Source organism: Panthera onca, chromosome D1 (genome assembly GCF_046562875.1).
Source record: "Panthera onca isolate mPanOnc1 chromosome D1, mPanOnc1 haplotype 2, whole genome shotgun sequence".
Taxonomy (NCBI): domain Eukaryota; kingdom Metazoa; phylum Chordata; class Mammalia; order Carnivora; family Felidae; genus Panthera; species Panthera onca.
Genome location: NC_138348.1, coordinates 46,875,497 through 46,887,781, shown reverse-complemented (window position 1 = coordinate 46,887,781; position 12,285 = coordinate 46,875,497). Strand labels below are relative to the sequence as shown.

At 39.4% G+C, this 12,285-nt stretch overlaps 1 protein-coding gene across 2 annotated transcripts in view; it reads left to right on the top strand.

Annotated features, from left to right (window-relative positions):
* The first annotated feature begins 1,705 nt into the window (after positions 1 to 1,705).
* The window catches only part of USP47 (ubiquitin specific peptidase 47), a 106,928-nt gene continuing 96,348 nt past the window's right edge, over positions 1,706 to 12,285 (top strand). Inside the window, exon 1 of one of the 2 annotated variants that reach the window (XM_060606017.2) lies at positions 1,706 to 2,291. In XM_060606017.2, coding sequence (XP_060462000.1) covers positions 2,253 to 2,291 — 39 coding nt within the window. In that variant the 5' untranslated portion in view covers positions 1,706 to 2,252. The remainder of the gene's footprint in view (positions 2,292 to 12,285) is intronic. The other variant, XM_060606018.2, reaches the window with a different exon arrangement.

Genomic DNA, 12,285 nt, shown 5'->3' with positions numbered 1-12,285 from the left:
CCTGAGCCAAAATCAAGAGTTGAACATTTGACTGAGCCCCTTAGGTGCCCCCTAAAAATTCAAAATTAATGCAAACATCTATGATGAACAAAATATCAAAATTTTAAATAAAGACAAGGTCAGTACCCTAAAAAAAATCTTACACATGTACATTAAAACTTGAAGGCAGAATTCTCTAAGCTATTGAAAACTCTTCCAGGCAATGAATTCCAAAGAGTTCTGAACCCATTTGTTAACAATTTAAAATGCAACATTTTCTGGCTGACATCAGGAAAGATAGAAAGTTAGTTGAATTTCAATAAAAACTTTTCATGATTGGTGGATGGAAGTGATAAAAATGGATACTTGCATTAGTAAGAACAGCCAAAGATGTACTTCTTCCATTAAGATTTACATATCTTTGTGAGTTATCTTTTCCAGCTTATGACAGCCATTAAAATGAGGTACAGAAATAGTCTGAACGTTGAATCAGAAAATTTAATAACTGCTTCAGAAGGTATTAAAGATTTTAAAAACCATTGAAACCCAGTCAATCATATTGCTTTCACTAAATGTATTTAGTGAGAGTAACAAGAATTCTTTCTACCATTAATATAAAAAAATAACTCTTACAGTTACCTTTAAATGTTTATTTTTATCTTATCCTTTTTACATATTAAAAACGTTTTATGTCACATATAGCAGGATGTGTATATGACTTACACAAGTATACAGACTTACACACACTTTTTTTTTTTTTTTTTTTGCTAATAGGGGAATGCAATCAAAAAACGTTTAGAGAGGGGCCCCTGGGTGGCTCAATCTATTAAGCTCCTGATTTCAGCTCAGGTCATGATCTCACAGTTCGTGAGTTCAAGCCCCACATCTGGGCCCTGCGCTGACAGCTCAGAGACTGGAATCTGCTTCCTATTCTGTCTCCTTTTCTCTCTGCCCACCGCCCCTCACACTCAAAATTAATAAACGTTAATAAGTAAACTCAAAAATAAATAAACATTAAAAAATTAAAAATAAAAGTTTGGAGAGCACAAGTACAGGTAGTTAATGCTGTGGGTGTTAGGAATATGGCAGGATTATATTATCTCAGCACGGTGTAAAATCTCTGTACCCACGGAAGTCTTCACGAGGGACCCCTTGATGAGTCTTCATAAAGTAAGGTTTCATGAGTGAGATTTGGAAAAATAACTATTGCATAATTTGTTTAGTATAAAACAGAGCACAATGCTGACAGAGGAGATTTAAGCACTCTGAAAACATTCTTAAAGAAGATGGTATGTTCAAACCGCAGCCCTACTCGCAGAAGCGATCTCAGTCCCAGACTTGAACCTGTCGGGAGAAGGAAGTTCCCATAAAGGGGGCAGGAGAGTGCCGCTCTAATGGAGGGTGTGTGTGTGTTTGGCGGGGGAGGTGCGTGGAGAGTGACACCGTTTCTCTGAGACGAGGGCTGCCGCCTCCCCTCGCAGGAAATGGCCTTGAGGTCCCTCGAGCCGGGGCCATCAAGAGGGTAGGGAGAGGCGAAAAAGAAAACGCAGTTCCTTCAGGCTGGGGCCGCGTCTGAGGGCGGAGGCCGAGAGACCGCCCGTGACGCCTTCTCTTCCAGAAAGAGGACAGGGCTATGTGAAGAGGGGCTGAAGTTCAGCCGCTTTTCTAACGGGAAGGGAGAGCCGTATTGGGGGGGGTGGTAGGGTCAGAGAGGGAGTTTTCGGCTCGACTCTTTCCCTGGTGGGCAGCGGGTCCGAAGAGCCCCAGAAGGCATGGAGTATTCTGAGGCCTGGCCCTCTCCCTGCCGGCAGGGGGAGTCCCGAGATGGACGGTCCAGAATCCCTCCCACGAAAGGCGTTTGCAGGGCCGCTGAACCACTTTTGTACATCCCGGGGCTGAGTAAGAGCTGAGGTAATTAGACGCGAACTACAGCTGCCTCGGCACCTTGGGCGCCTGGCGCGGGGCTGGGAGCCCGACGGTCCGAATTCTCGCGAGAGCGGCCGCCGCCATTTTTCCATTGATTGCAGCGGGCTGGGGGAGGGGCCGACGACGAAGGCGACGGCGGCGGCGGCGGCTGCGGCGGCAGCGGCGGAGCAGCCGTGGGTCGGTGTCTGCGCGCTGGTGTCTGAGGCCCAGTCTGAGGCCTCCGCGGTTGCCGGAACGCAGACGCTGGAGAGGATGACTGCCGCTGCCATTCTCTCCTGAGTTAGAAAGCCGCCACCACCCTGCCCCCTCCCCCGGCCGGGCAGAGAGGAGCGGCCGGAGTCTGAGCCATGGTGCCCGGCGAGGAGAACCAACTGGTCCCGAAAGAGGTGAGGGGCCAGCGGAGGAGGCTAGGCCCGAGGCCTGCGTCCGCTCGAGGCAGAGCAGGCCCGGGCGAGGGGTCGGCTGCGGGCCCAGCTCTTGTGCGGGCCTGGCTGTGAGGGAAGGAGGAGGTGTGTGGTGGGGGCTGTACGGTGGGTGCGGTGAGCAGTTGGGAGACCTGACTGGATCTAAGGGGCCTGGGGAGTCGAGACCTCCTTTCTCGCGTTTGTCGGGCTGGACAAATAAAGGAGCGGAGTGGAAGGGATCAGGTCCAGCTTTGGGGGAGAAAGTGGCCTTTTAAGTACTTATTTAACATGTTGAGCCAACATAATTTTGAAGACAAAATTCTGTAACAGTTGGTAATGGGCACGACAGGGTGACGGTGCTTCTTCTGGTTTTGACAGTGGCAGTGTGTAGCTTTCAGGGCTTGTGAAATCTACACCCAACTTGAGATCTGTGGGAGAACAGAGTTAACTGTTAGGACTTTTTTGAACTCCTGTTACTCGGTAAATACTGTTGGCCTGCCTAAATGGGGCCTATCGAAGATCGTTGAAAAAGTTAATGTGACTTTCATGTAAAGGTAAGAGATAGCCAAACATTACCATATGGAGAGCTGCACTACTTTTTGTAGTTGGGTTGTGTATGCTAGTTTGGGTGACTTCTTGAATTCTTAAAAGCAAGTGATATGAGAAGCCTTGACATCTTGGCTTCTCTTGAATAGTAGTAGAAGGTTAATGGTAGAATCCAGCACTGGCCAGTGAATTTCAACATATTAATAGTATCTCTGTTGGCTTTATAAATATCTTCAGCGTATCCAAATGTGTATTTTTAACTGGTTAATCATCAGGCTAATGCTTTGGATTTTTATTCTCATATACCTTAAATAGAGGCAGTGTCTTTTTGAAATGAGCTGTGTAGAATCTTGGTATTTGTAAGTGATGTTCCTTAAAAATTCTTAGTTTTGCTTTTTTAGTTGCTTTGTAGCAATTGGTTGTTACTTAAGCAAGCTCTGACACTGCAAAAGTGATATTAGAGTTATTTATGATAAAAATATTTTTCTAACTTTGTCAGATGATATTGTTTTGCAAGCACAGTTTTTTAAAAACTCCGGTATCATGTGTCAGTATTTATTCATCGAACATCACAAACTCTGTGCAAAGTGGCTAAGCAGATAAATTAATCAGAATTCTTGCCTTGGGAGCTTGCAAAGCTACTAAGAAAGAGAACACTGGTAATGTTCCTTGAGCTTCATTTAGGGGAGAGGTACCTTATTACCTAAGTAACTCTTATTCAAGGATCGAAGTAATAGTTGCTATAAGAAAGATACAACATGCATTTTCTTTTAGAGGTACATACTGCTGGTTTTCATTCTTACAAAAACCAAAGTTAGTCCTTTCTTTATTTTTTGACCATTAGAAAAATCAATATAGGTGAAACGTTAAGAAAATGCAACATCAGATTTCCCTGATTGGTGTATAAAAGACACGTTATGGATATATAACTTCGCAGGAAAATATCTGTTGTGTAAAAGCTGATACTGTAATGCTGCTTTTACCAAAGTTTGGATTTTAATTTCCTCTCCTTTAAGACTAACTCCTTTACCTAAGGCTTCAAGCACATCCCAGTTTTTTCTTCTTCTATATTTTTTGGAACATATGCCTTCCCCTTCCCCCCCCCCATTATCTAGATTCATCTTCAGGCTGTTCTTTTTCCCTGGCTCTTCTCATGATTCCTGGAAGCATGCACAGTAGTCTCACATCTTAAGACTGTCACTTGAAGTTCTTGCCTTTTTAAGCTAGCTAGCTACCTAGTTCTTTTTTGATAGCCATACTCTTTCTGAATTCTTCTTACTTGCTTCTCTTCCTTGGGTGTTCTGTTGCATTTGCTTTTGGTGATATTGTACTTTTTTGTTTTTTTTCCTATCTGTTTGTCTTATCTGCCTGCTCATTTAGTCAGTGCCTTTTCTGTGTCCTTAATTATCACTTCTGTCTTTGTCATCTCCTGTCTGGTCTTTGTAGTAGGAATAGAATTATACAGTGCTAACGCTGAGGGAGAGCATAGTGATCATCTAGTAACTTACATCCCTTTACTTTAGAGATGAGGACATAGGGCCAGAGGATTGAAAGTGACTTGTTTAGGATCACATGAGTAAATTAGAGGGTGAGGACTAGAACTCACATCCCTGCACTGTTCCTTGATTATATTCTAATTTATAGATCCCTCCGTGTAACCTGGAGGGTCTGGAAGAGTAGTGTGTAACTAAATAAATTTGCTATGTGAAAATAAATTGTAGAATTAAAAAAAAAACTTGCTTTGGTTCTAATGGCTTATTATCAACAATCTAGAGGATTCTGTTGTTTTTGTTTGCTTCGTTTTGTCTTTAGGACCTTTGTATGGGGAACCTCTTACCTCTACTAGATTTAGATCTTGGTTGGGTGTGTGCATTCATGCATGTGTGTAGTTGTTGAATGAATAATATATTATTCTCATCCCTGAAGCTCCAGGACAAATGTATCGTAGACCACTCCAAAGAAGGCAGCTTAGTGTAGTACAGGTATTGGTAAACCCTGTGTGTCAAATCCAGCTCGTAGCCCGTTTTTGTATGGCTGTTATTGTAAGAAAATAAATAGAATAATTTGTGCCACATGAAAATATATGAAATTCACATTTAGTATTTATAAATAAAATTTTACTGGAACACGCCATGCCATTTATTTACTGTTGTCTGTGGCAATAGGAGAGTCGAGTAGTTACTATAGATGCTGTCTACAGGATAAATTTGAAACTACTTAGCTTTGTATTCAAGGCCTAGTACAGTTGATTCTGGCCACAACCTTCCTTTTCAGCTTATCTCTTCTCCCATGAAACAAGTTTTTAATGCAGCCAAACGGGTTTCTCTGTAACTTGCTTTTTACTTCTGTTTGTACTATCCCCTCTTTGCTACTTCTTTGTTCAGACTCTTAGTATACATTTTTCCTTAAACACCCCATAGCTCATTTATTGTAAAAATCTTTTTATGACCATTTTAACCTTAGGGATTTCTCCTTCTTAGGAGACCTTTACATATGACTGGAATTCATTTGGCAACTAATGAATAGTGCTTGGTGACATCTATTATGGTCTCAAACTGTAATATACATTTTTATATTATTATTTTTTAATGTTTGTTTATTTTTGAGAGAGAGAGAGAGAGAGAGACAGAGAGACAGAGTGCGAGCAGGGGAGGGGTAGAGAGAGAAGGAGGCACAGGATCTGAAGCAAGCTCCAGGCTCTGAGCTGTTGGCACAGAGCCCAATGTGGGGCTCAAACTCACAAACCATGAGATCGTGACCTGAGCCGAAGTCGGACACTTAAGCGACTGAGCCACCCAGGTGCCCCCACATTTTTATATTATTTTTTATGAATTCCTTGGCAGCAGAGATCTTTGTGTGTGTTTCTCAGTTCTCTGTTTTTGTATACATTATAGGTCTAGGACAGTATCCTTTCTGGAACATATATTCAGTAATATTCATTGATGTGGTGACAGCGTTGTAAAGAAACCTAGAATTCTAACCAATTATCCCCTACTTGGATGTTTTCCACAGCACCGTTGGCAAGCTGTTTTCCAACCTTTGCTTGAACATTTTCATGACTAATCTCTGATAACATCTTTGCCTTAGAAAAGATGTTATTTTAAGTTTTTGAGCTGAGAGAAGTCTAGACCTCTATACCTGCCATTTTTTGATGATTGCCTTTGGACAACAGAGAAATCCTAAATCATTTCCCATGGGATAGCTTTTTCTCATTGTTGAAGATGTGAGGGGGAGTAGGAAGTCAGTCCTCTTTTCTACAATCTGAGCGTCCTCAGTTCTTTAACTTTTTCTCAGTTGCTCTCTTTTAGACACAGTCCAGTGTTTTTAGTATCCCTCCTAAATTATTGTACCTAGAGAAGAGCAAAGAGAGTGTGATCTGTTCATTGTGGTTAACAGTAAAGCTTTTCACCTCACTTTTTCATTCTGTTCTGTCTCTTTGAATTGTATTAATATTGGCTTTCAGATCTCTTGCTTTTACTATTATCCCAATTTTTATTTATTGCTTTGTTGCTTTTATTATTCTCCTTCTTTATAAGGATTTGTGACACTAATATTTATTGAGTCCTCACTGTGCATATTACTGTACTGTGACATGTAAGGAATATGTAGAGGAAATAGGAGAGATTTATTTTTTCCCTCAAGTGTCTTATGTGTAATTAAGGATAAGGTACATATTTACTAATGGTTTAACCATAGTACTTAAAGTGATGTCCAGAGTGTATAAATGTAGAGAAGATGGAAAAGTGAAAGAAAAGACAAAAGAGTATTTAGTTTCATATCTCAGTGCATTTCTTTCTGCCTCTTTTCCATGCAGTAACTACTGCTTCTATATGGAACTAATGGTGGTGATAGTAATAACCAATATTTATGGAACATTTATTGTATGTCAGATACTGTTATATGTGCTTTGTATATATTACCTCATTTGAGCTTCACAGTGACCTCACATATGAGGTCTTATATGAAGACCATTGATATTGACAACTCTCAAAACATTATTTTTTTTAACGTTTTTGTTTATATTAGAGAGAGAGAGAGAAAGAGAGAGAGAGAGCTTGAGCCGGGGAGGGACAGAGAGACTGAGACAGAATCTGAAGCATGCTCCAGGCTCTAAGCTGTGAGCTGAGAGCTGTTAGCACAGAGCTGGACGCAGGGCTCGAACCCACGAGCAGTGGGATCGTGACCTGAGCCGAAGTCAGATGCTTAACCAGCTGAGCCACCCACCCAGGCTCCCTGAGAACTCCCAAAACATTAAAACAACTTATTTTTTATTTGTTACCTGTTTTTCTTTTATTCATTTATTTATTTTTGAGAGAGAGGGAGCACACAGGAGTAGAAGAGAGAGAGGGAAAGAGAGGGAGAGAGAGAGAGAATCCCAAATAGGCTCTGCTGTGTCAGCACAGAAGCCAATGCTGGACTCAAACTCACGAACCGTGAGATCATGACTTGAGCCGAAATGAAGAGTTGGACGCTTAACTGACTGAGCCACCCAAGCGCCCCTCTATTATCTGGTATTTAATAAAATCCATCAATATTTACTACGGTCAATGTCAAATGAATATTTTTTTAATTTTATGTTTCCTAATTACTTGAGGAAATATGCTGCGATGATCTTTCTTGGTTTTGGCCGTTCTTTAAAAATTAGCCTTTAAAAAAAATATTTGGAGTATTGATTTTCCTTTACCAGTAAAAGGCAGTTTGGTAGTTATGTCAAGTAACAACCGTGGTTTACATATATTGGAGTGTTTAATAAAAATCATTAGTATTTCAGACACCATTGGGGAAATGTCCACTTAATAAAGCAAAAAAACAATGCAGTTGTGTATGATTCCAAATTTGTCAGGGAAAGAATGGACAATTTAGGGTTATGCACACTTAAAGATTAGAAGGAATACTCTAAAATAATAATTATTGTTCTTGGATATCTGGATCATTGAGCTATATTTAGATTTTCTTTACATAGTTCAACAATGGGCATGTACAGTACTAAAAAAAAGAAATTTAAATGAACTAATTGTAGTTTTTGAGGCAATTTTTGGTATTATATTGTTTTTTATGCTGATTTTTATCTTTTCCCTCTCTTCTTGCTCTGTGTATTTGCCACAGAGTAATCTGATCCACTTGCGTGGCTTCAGCCTTTCATTGTAATATACCCATTTCTGTCTCCAGTCCTGACCTCTCTTCTTCTAGATTCAGATTTCCACCTGCATACTCGATATCTCTAGTTGGTTGTACTCTTAAGACCCACAAATTGAATGTAGGTAATATCAAGATCTTTTCTATCTCTCTTGTCATGTTCTCCTCTCAACACTTTTCTTTCCTGTTCTGTTCAGTTAGTGTTGTCAGCATCTATTGATTTGCTTAAGTTGGGAGATTTTTTTTTGACTCCTCCTTTTTCCTTTTTCTTATATTTAAATTAGTTCATCACTTGTATCCTTACTTTTCACTTTGTGGCTCTGCCTCTGTTTTCTCATTCAAATGTATTCCTGCTAAGTGGTGTTTTTTTTTTTTTTTTTTTTTTTTTTTTTTTTTTTTTTACCTGTAGGCTGTTCTCTTTCCTAAGCTGTCCTCTCCACAACGTCAGTTACTTTCTAAAACAGGTGAATTTATGATTTACTTACTTTGAAAGTTTATAGTTACTACCCTCCGATTGCCAAGTGAATAATAGGTACTGTTTATAAACACTGTGTGCCAGACACTATGCTAAACAGTTTACATATGTTATCTTATTTAATTCCTGTAAGAGCCCTCTAAGACAGCTATTATTTTTCATTATCTTATAGATGAAGAAGGTAAGGTTTAAAGAGGTTGAGGACCTTGCTCAAAGTTATAAAGCTGTTTGGTTCTAAGTCTGCACGCACAGCCTTCACCAGTGAAAGTACTTCATAATCCAGCTTCAGTTGATTTTTTTTAAGTTTAATTTTTATCAAAGTTATACATGCACACATTTAAAAGAGTTTAATAGTTCTGCAAGATTATTGACAAAACATAGTCGCTTGCAAATTCTCCTTCCCTTTTATTTCAGGCTCTTCAAAGACAGCCACTTTCAACTCATTTTTTTGATGTTTATCTCCATATCTCAAAATAGCATGCTAGTAGTGTTCCTTCTTGGTTTTTGAGTTTAAGGCATTATCTACTGACTTCTTACAGTGGAAGATACGGTTTACTGCTCTCCCCAGCCACTCAGAGACACACTTCTCAAACCTGCTTCATCTTCCCGGTATTGTCATATTGCAAGTACTTTGGTTACATCAGTACTCAATGTGACTATAAGCTATTCATAGTTGAGCCCTGTAGTTTGCTGTGATTATTTTCCTTTCTAGTACATCTTGTTTTCCCTGAGTTAATGGTTTTTGTTTTTGTTTTAAATTGGCTTTTGTTTAGTTTTCTGTGTACTTCATTTAGCCAAGGCGTTCTCAACAGGGGGCAACCTAGTGGACATTTGGCCTTGTTGGGTGGGTGGAAGGAGGGCAGGGAGTGTGCTACTGATATCTAGTAGTGGAAGCCAGCTGTGCTGCCAAACATCACCCTGTACTGCACAGGACATCCTCAACAAAGAATTATGTGGCTCAAAGTGTCACTAGTGACACTGTTGAGAAACTGATTTAGTCCAAACTCTCTCTCAAGTGTGTAAATCTCGTCTTATTTTGTTCAACCTACTAATTTTTTATTTACATTTTTTTGAATTGCAGCTGTTGTCTTAGATTTGCCTTTACTGTCATCTTAGTAGACCCCCTCAGGTCTCTCTTGTATTGGGTCTCCTCGTTCTGTATCTGATGTCTTCTTTCTTTGCTTGTTTTCTCATTTTGGAGGACCACTTTCAGTAGTGGTCTCTGGATGAGATACAATTTTTCCCAGACCTCACATGCCTGAAAATGTTTCTTTTCTCTTGCTTTATAGAGTTTGGCTGGACAGAGAATTCTTGGTTAGAAAAAAACTTTCTCTCAGAATTTTGCAAACATTGCTCCGCTGTTTTCTTTTTTTCAGTGTTGCTGTTGAGGCATCAGATACTTAGAAGATTCTTTCCCACTATTTTGAAACTTTTTTTTTCCTTTCTGGAAGCTTAGAGAATCTTTTTGCCTACAGTTCTGAAATTCCTGTATTATGTGCGGGAATAGGTATAGGTCTTTTATAATCCATTTCTATTGAGTTCAGGGTAGTCTTATTTGTTCAGAAATGTATTTCATCAGTTCTGGGAAATTTCCTTAAATGTATTTTTTTCATTTCCTCCATTGGTTTTCTTTGTTCTCTCTTGAGTTCCTGTTGTTTAGTCGTTGGGCCTACTGACTGCTTTCTCTAATTTTCTTGTCTGTGTTCATCTATTTTCCATTTCTTTTCCCCTTGCTTTCTGGGAAATTTTTCTCAACTTTTATCTTACAGTTCTTCTACTGAGGTTTTATTTCTGCCATCATATTTATAATTTCCAAGCACTCTTTTTATTTTTCCTGAAAAAATTTTAAATATTCCGTTTCTGACTTGTGGATGCAATGCTTCTCTTATCCCTGTTGGGAAATTAGTATAGTTTTCCTCTCTGTGTATTCCCCCTTTCCTCCAGATTTCCTTTTTGTGTTTATTTGCTTGGGCTTTGTCTTTCATATGAGATGGCTGGTGATCCTTCCAAGTCAGCTCTTAAAAGAGGTGGCTTAAAAAGCTTAGAAGCCCTACAAGTGGGTGATTATGATTTTCCCTGTAGAGGGATATAGTTGAATAACTTCCTTGCAGATTACCAATGACACATCTTCTATCTTGTGCTGGACTGATTTCCCAGAAAAGGTTTCTGATCTTATGCCGGGAGAGGACAAGCTTGGGAGTTGAGTAGGAAAATCATTAAGAATGTAAAAGAATGTAAATACATTTTCATTTGTTCTCCAGGTTTCAGTATGGCATTCCTCACATTCATTTGAGCCTGGCGTCCTCTAGTGCAGAGACACCCTGTTTCATGCTCTCCGAGGTCATTTGGCCTTTTGCCAGGGAGGGTCAAGAGGTAAAAGAGGGGCCTGGGGGTTCTCACTGCCTCTTAAATTTCAATCTGTTCTTCTAGTTTGGACCCCACCCTTATTCCCACGGTGTCTGAAAATGCCAGCTTCTGTGCCTTTTAGGGTTTTTTTTTTTCCCCTCCCATTTTCCTTTAAAGTTTTTTTGTAGAAAAGTTGGAAAAAGATTGGAGAATTCTCATATACATTTCACCGAGCTTCTCTTCATGTTAACATCTTATGTAACTATGAACACTTATCAAAAGTAAGAAATTAACCAGATTTAACTAGTTTTTCCACTAATGGGCTTTTTTTGTTCCAAGATCCAAATTCTTGATCCTATGCTGCATTCTGTTGCCTTGTCTCCTTAGTTTCCTTTTATCTGTGACAATCCTCACCTTTTCCTTCTTTCATTGACCTTGACACTTTTGAACAGTTATTTTGTATAATGGCCCTTAATTTGGGTTTGTCTGACATTTTCTCATGATTTATGACCTCTCTCATGAGGTTAGGAATTAAAGTAAAGAGAGGGATATTACAGATGTGATGTGTCCTCAGTACATCATATGGGAGGTCTTGGGGAATATGATGTACTGCTAGTGATGTGTTAACCTTGATCTCTTGGGTATGGTGTCTGCTGAGTTTCTCCACTTGTAAAGTTACTATTTTCCTCTTTAGTAATTATTAAATATTGGAGAGTATGCAGTTATCTTGTTTCTTTTTAAACTTATTCTGCCTACTAATTTTTAGCATCCATGTATGGATCTTGTCTTATTACTGGTGCATTCTAATAGCAATTTTCTATTTTCCTCATTATTTCTGTGTTTATTAATTGTAATTCTGTGAAGAAGAGTTATCCCTATTCTCCATATATCTACTTATATGTTTATATCGATACAGACTTCTGGGTATTTATTGTATTCTTTCAATTATAACCCAGTACTATTTTATTTGCTTTGTTTTTTAAGCTGTTCCAGTCTTGGCCAGGGAAGCTCTTTCTGGTTGGCATTGGTGTGTTCATCCTTGCTTTTTGAGCACTTAACTTACTTTCTGGCACCACATTATGCTTCAGCCCGTGGTATATTTTCTCTGCCTCAACCCTGGAAACATCACTTCTGGGAGTATAGGAGGTCTTTTGGTATAAATGTAAATCTGATATAAACCAGGTGTCTGGTTTTCTTCTAAGCTAATGTAGAATTCAGCCTCTTCAGATGTAGAGTCATTACCATTTGATCTGCTTTCTGGTTTCTAAAACCATGTTTCTGGTTTCTTACAGGTTTGGGCTCTTCAAAATATTTCTTTACTCTTATTTTAGCAATATCTTGAGAAGCTGCGGAGCTGAATGCCTATATGTAATCAGTCTATCCTCTTTAACCTCTTTAATCAGTCTATCCTCTTTAAATTCCTAACTTAATGTTTTTGTCTTCTGCCCCAGGCCAGTTTTGTTTTAGCCACAT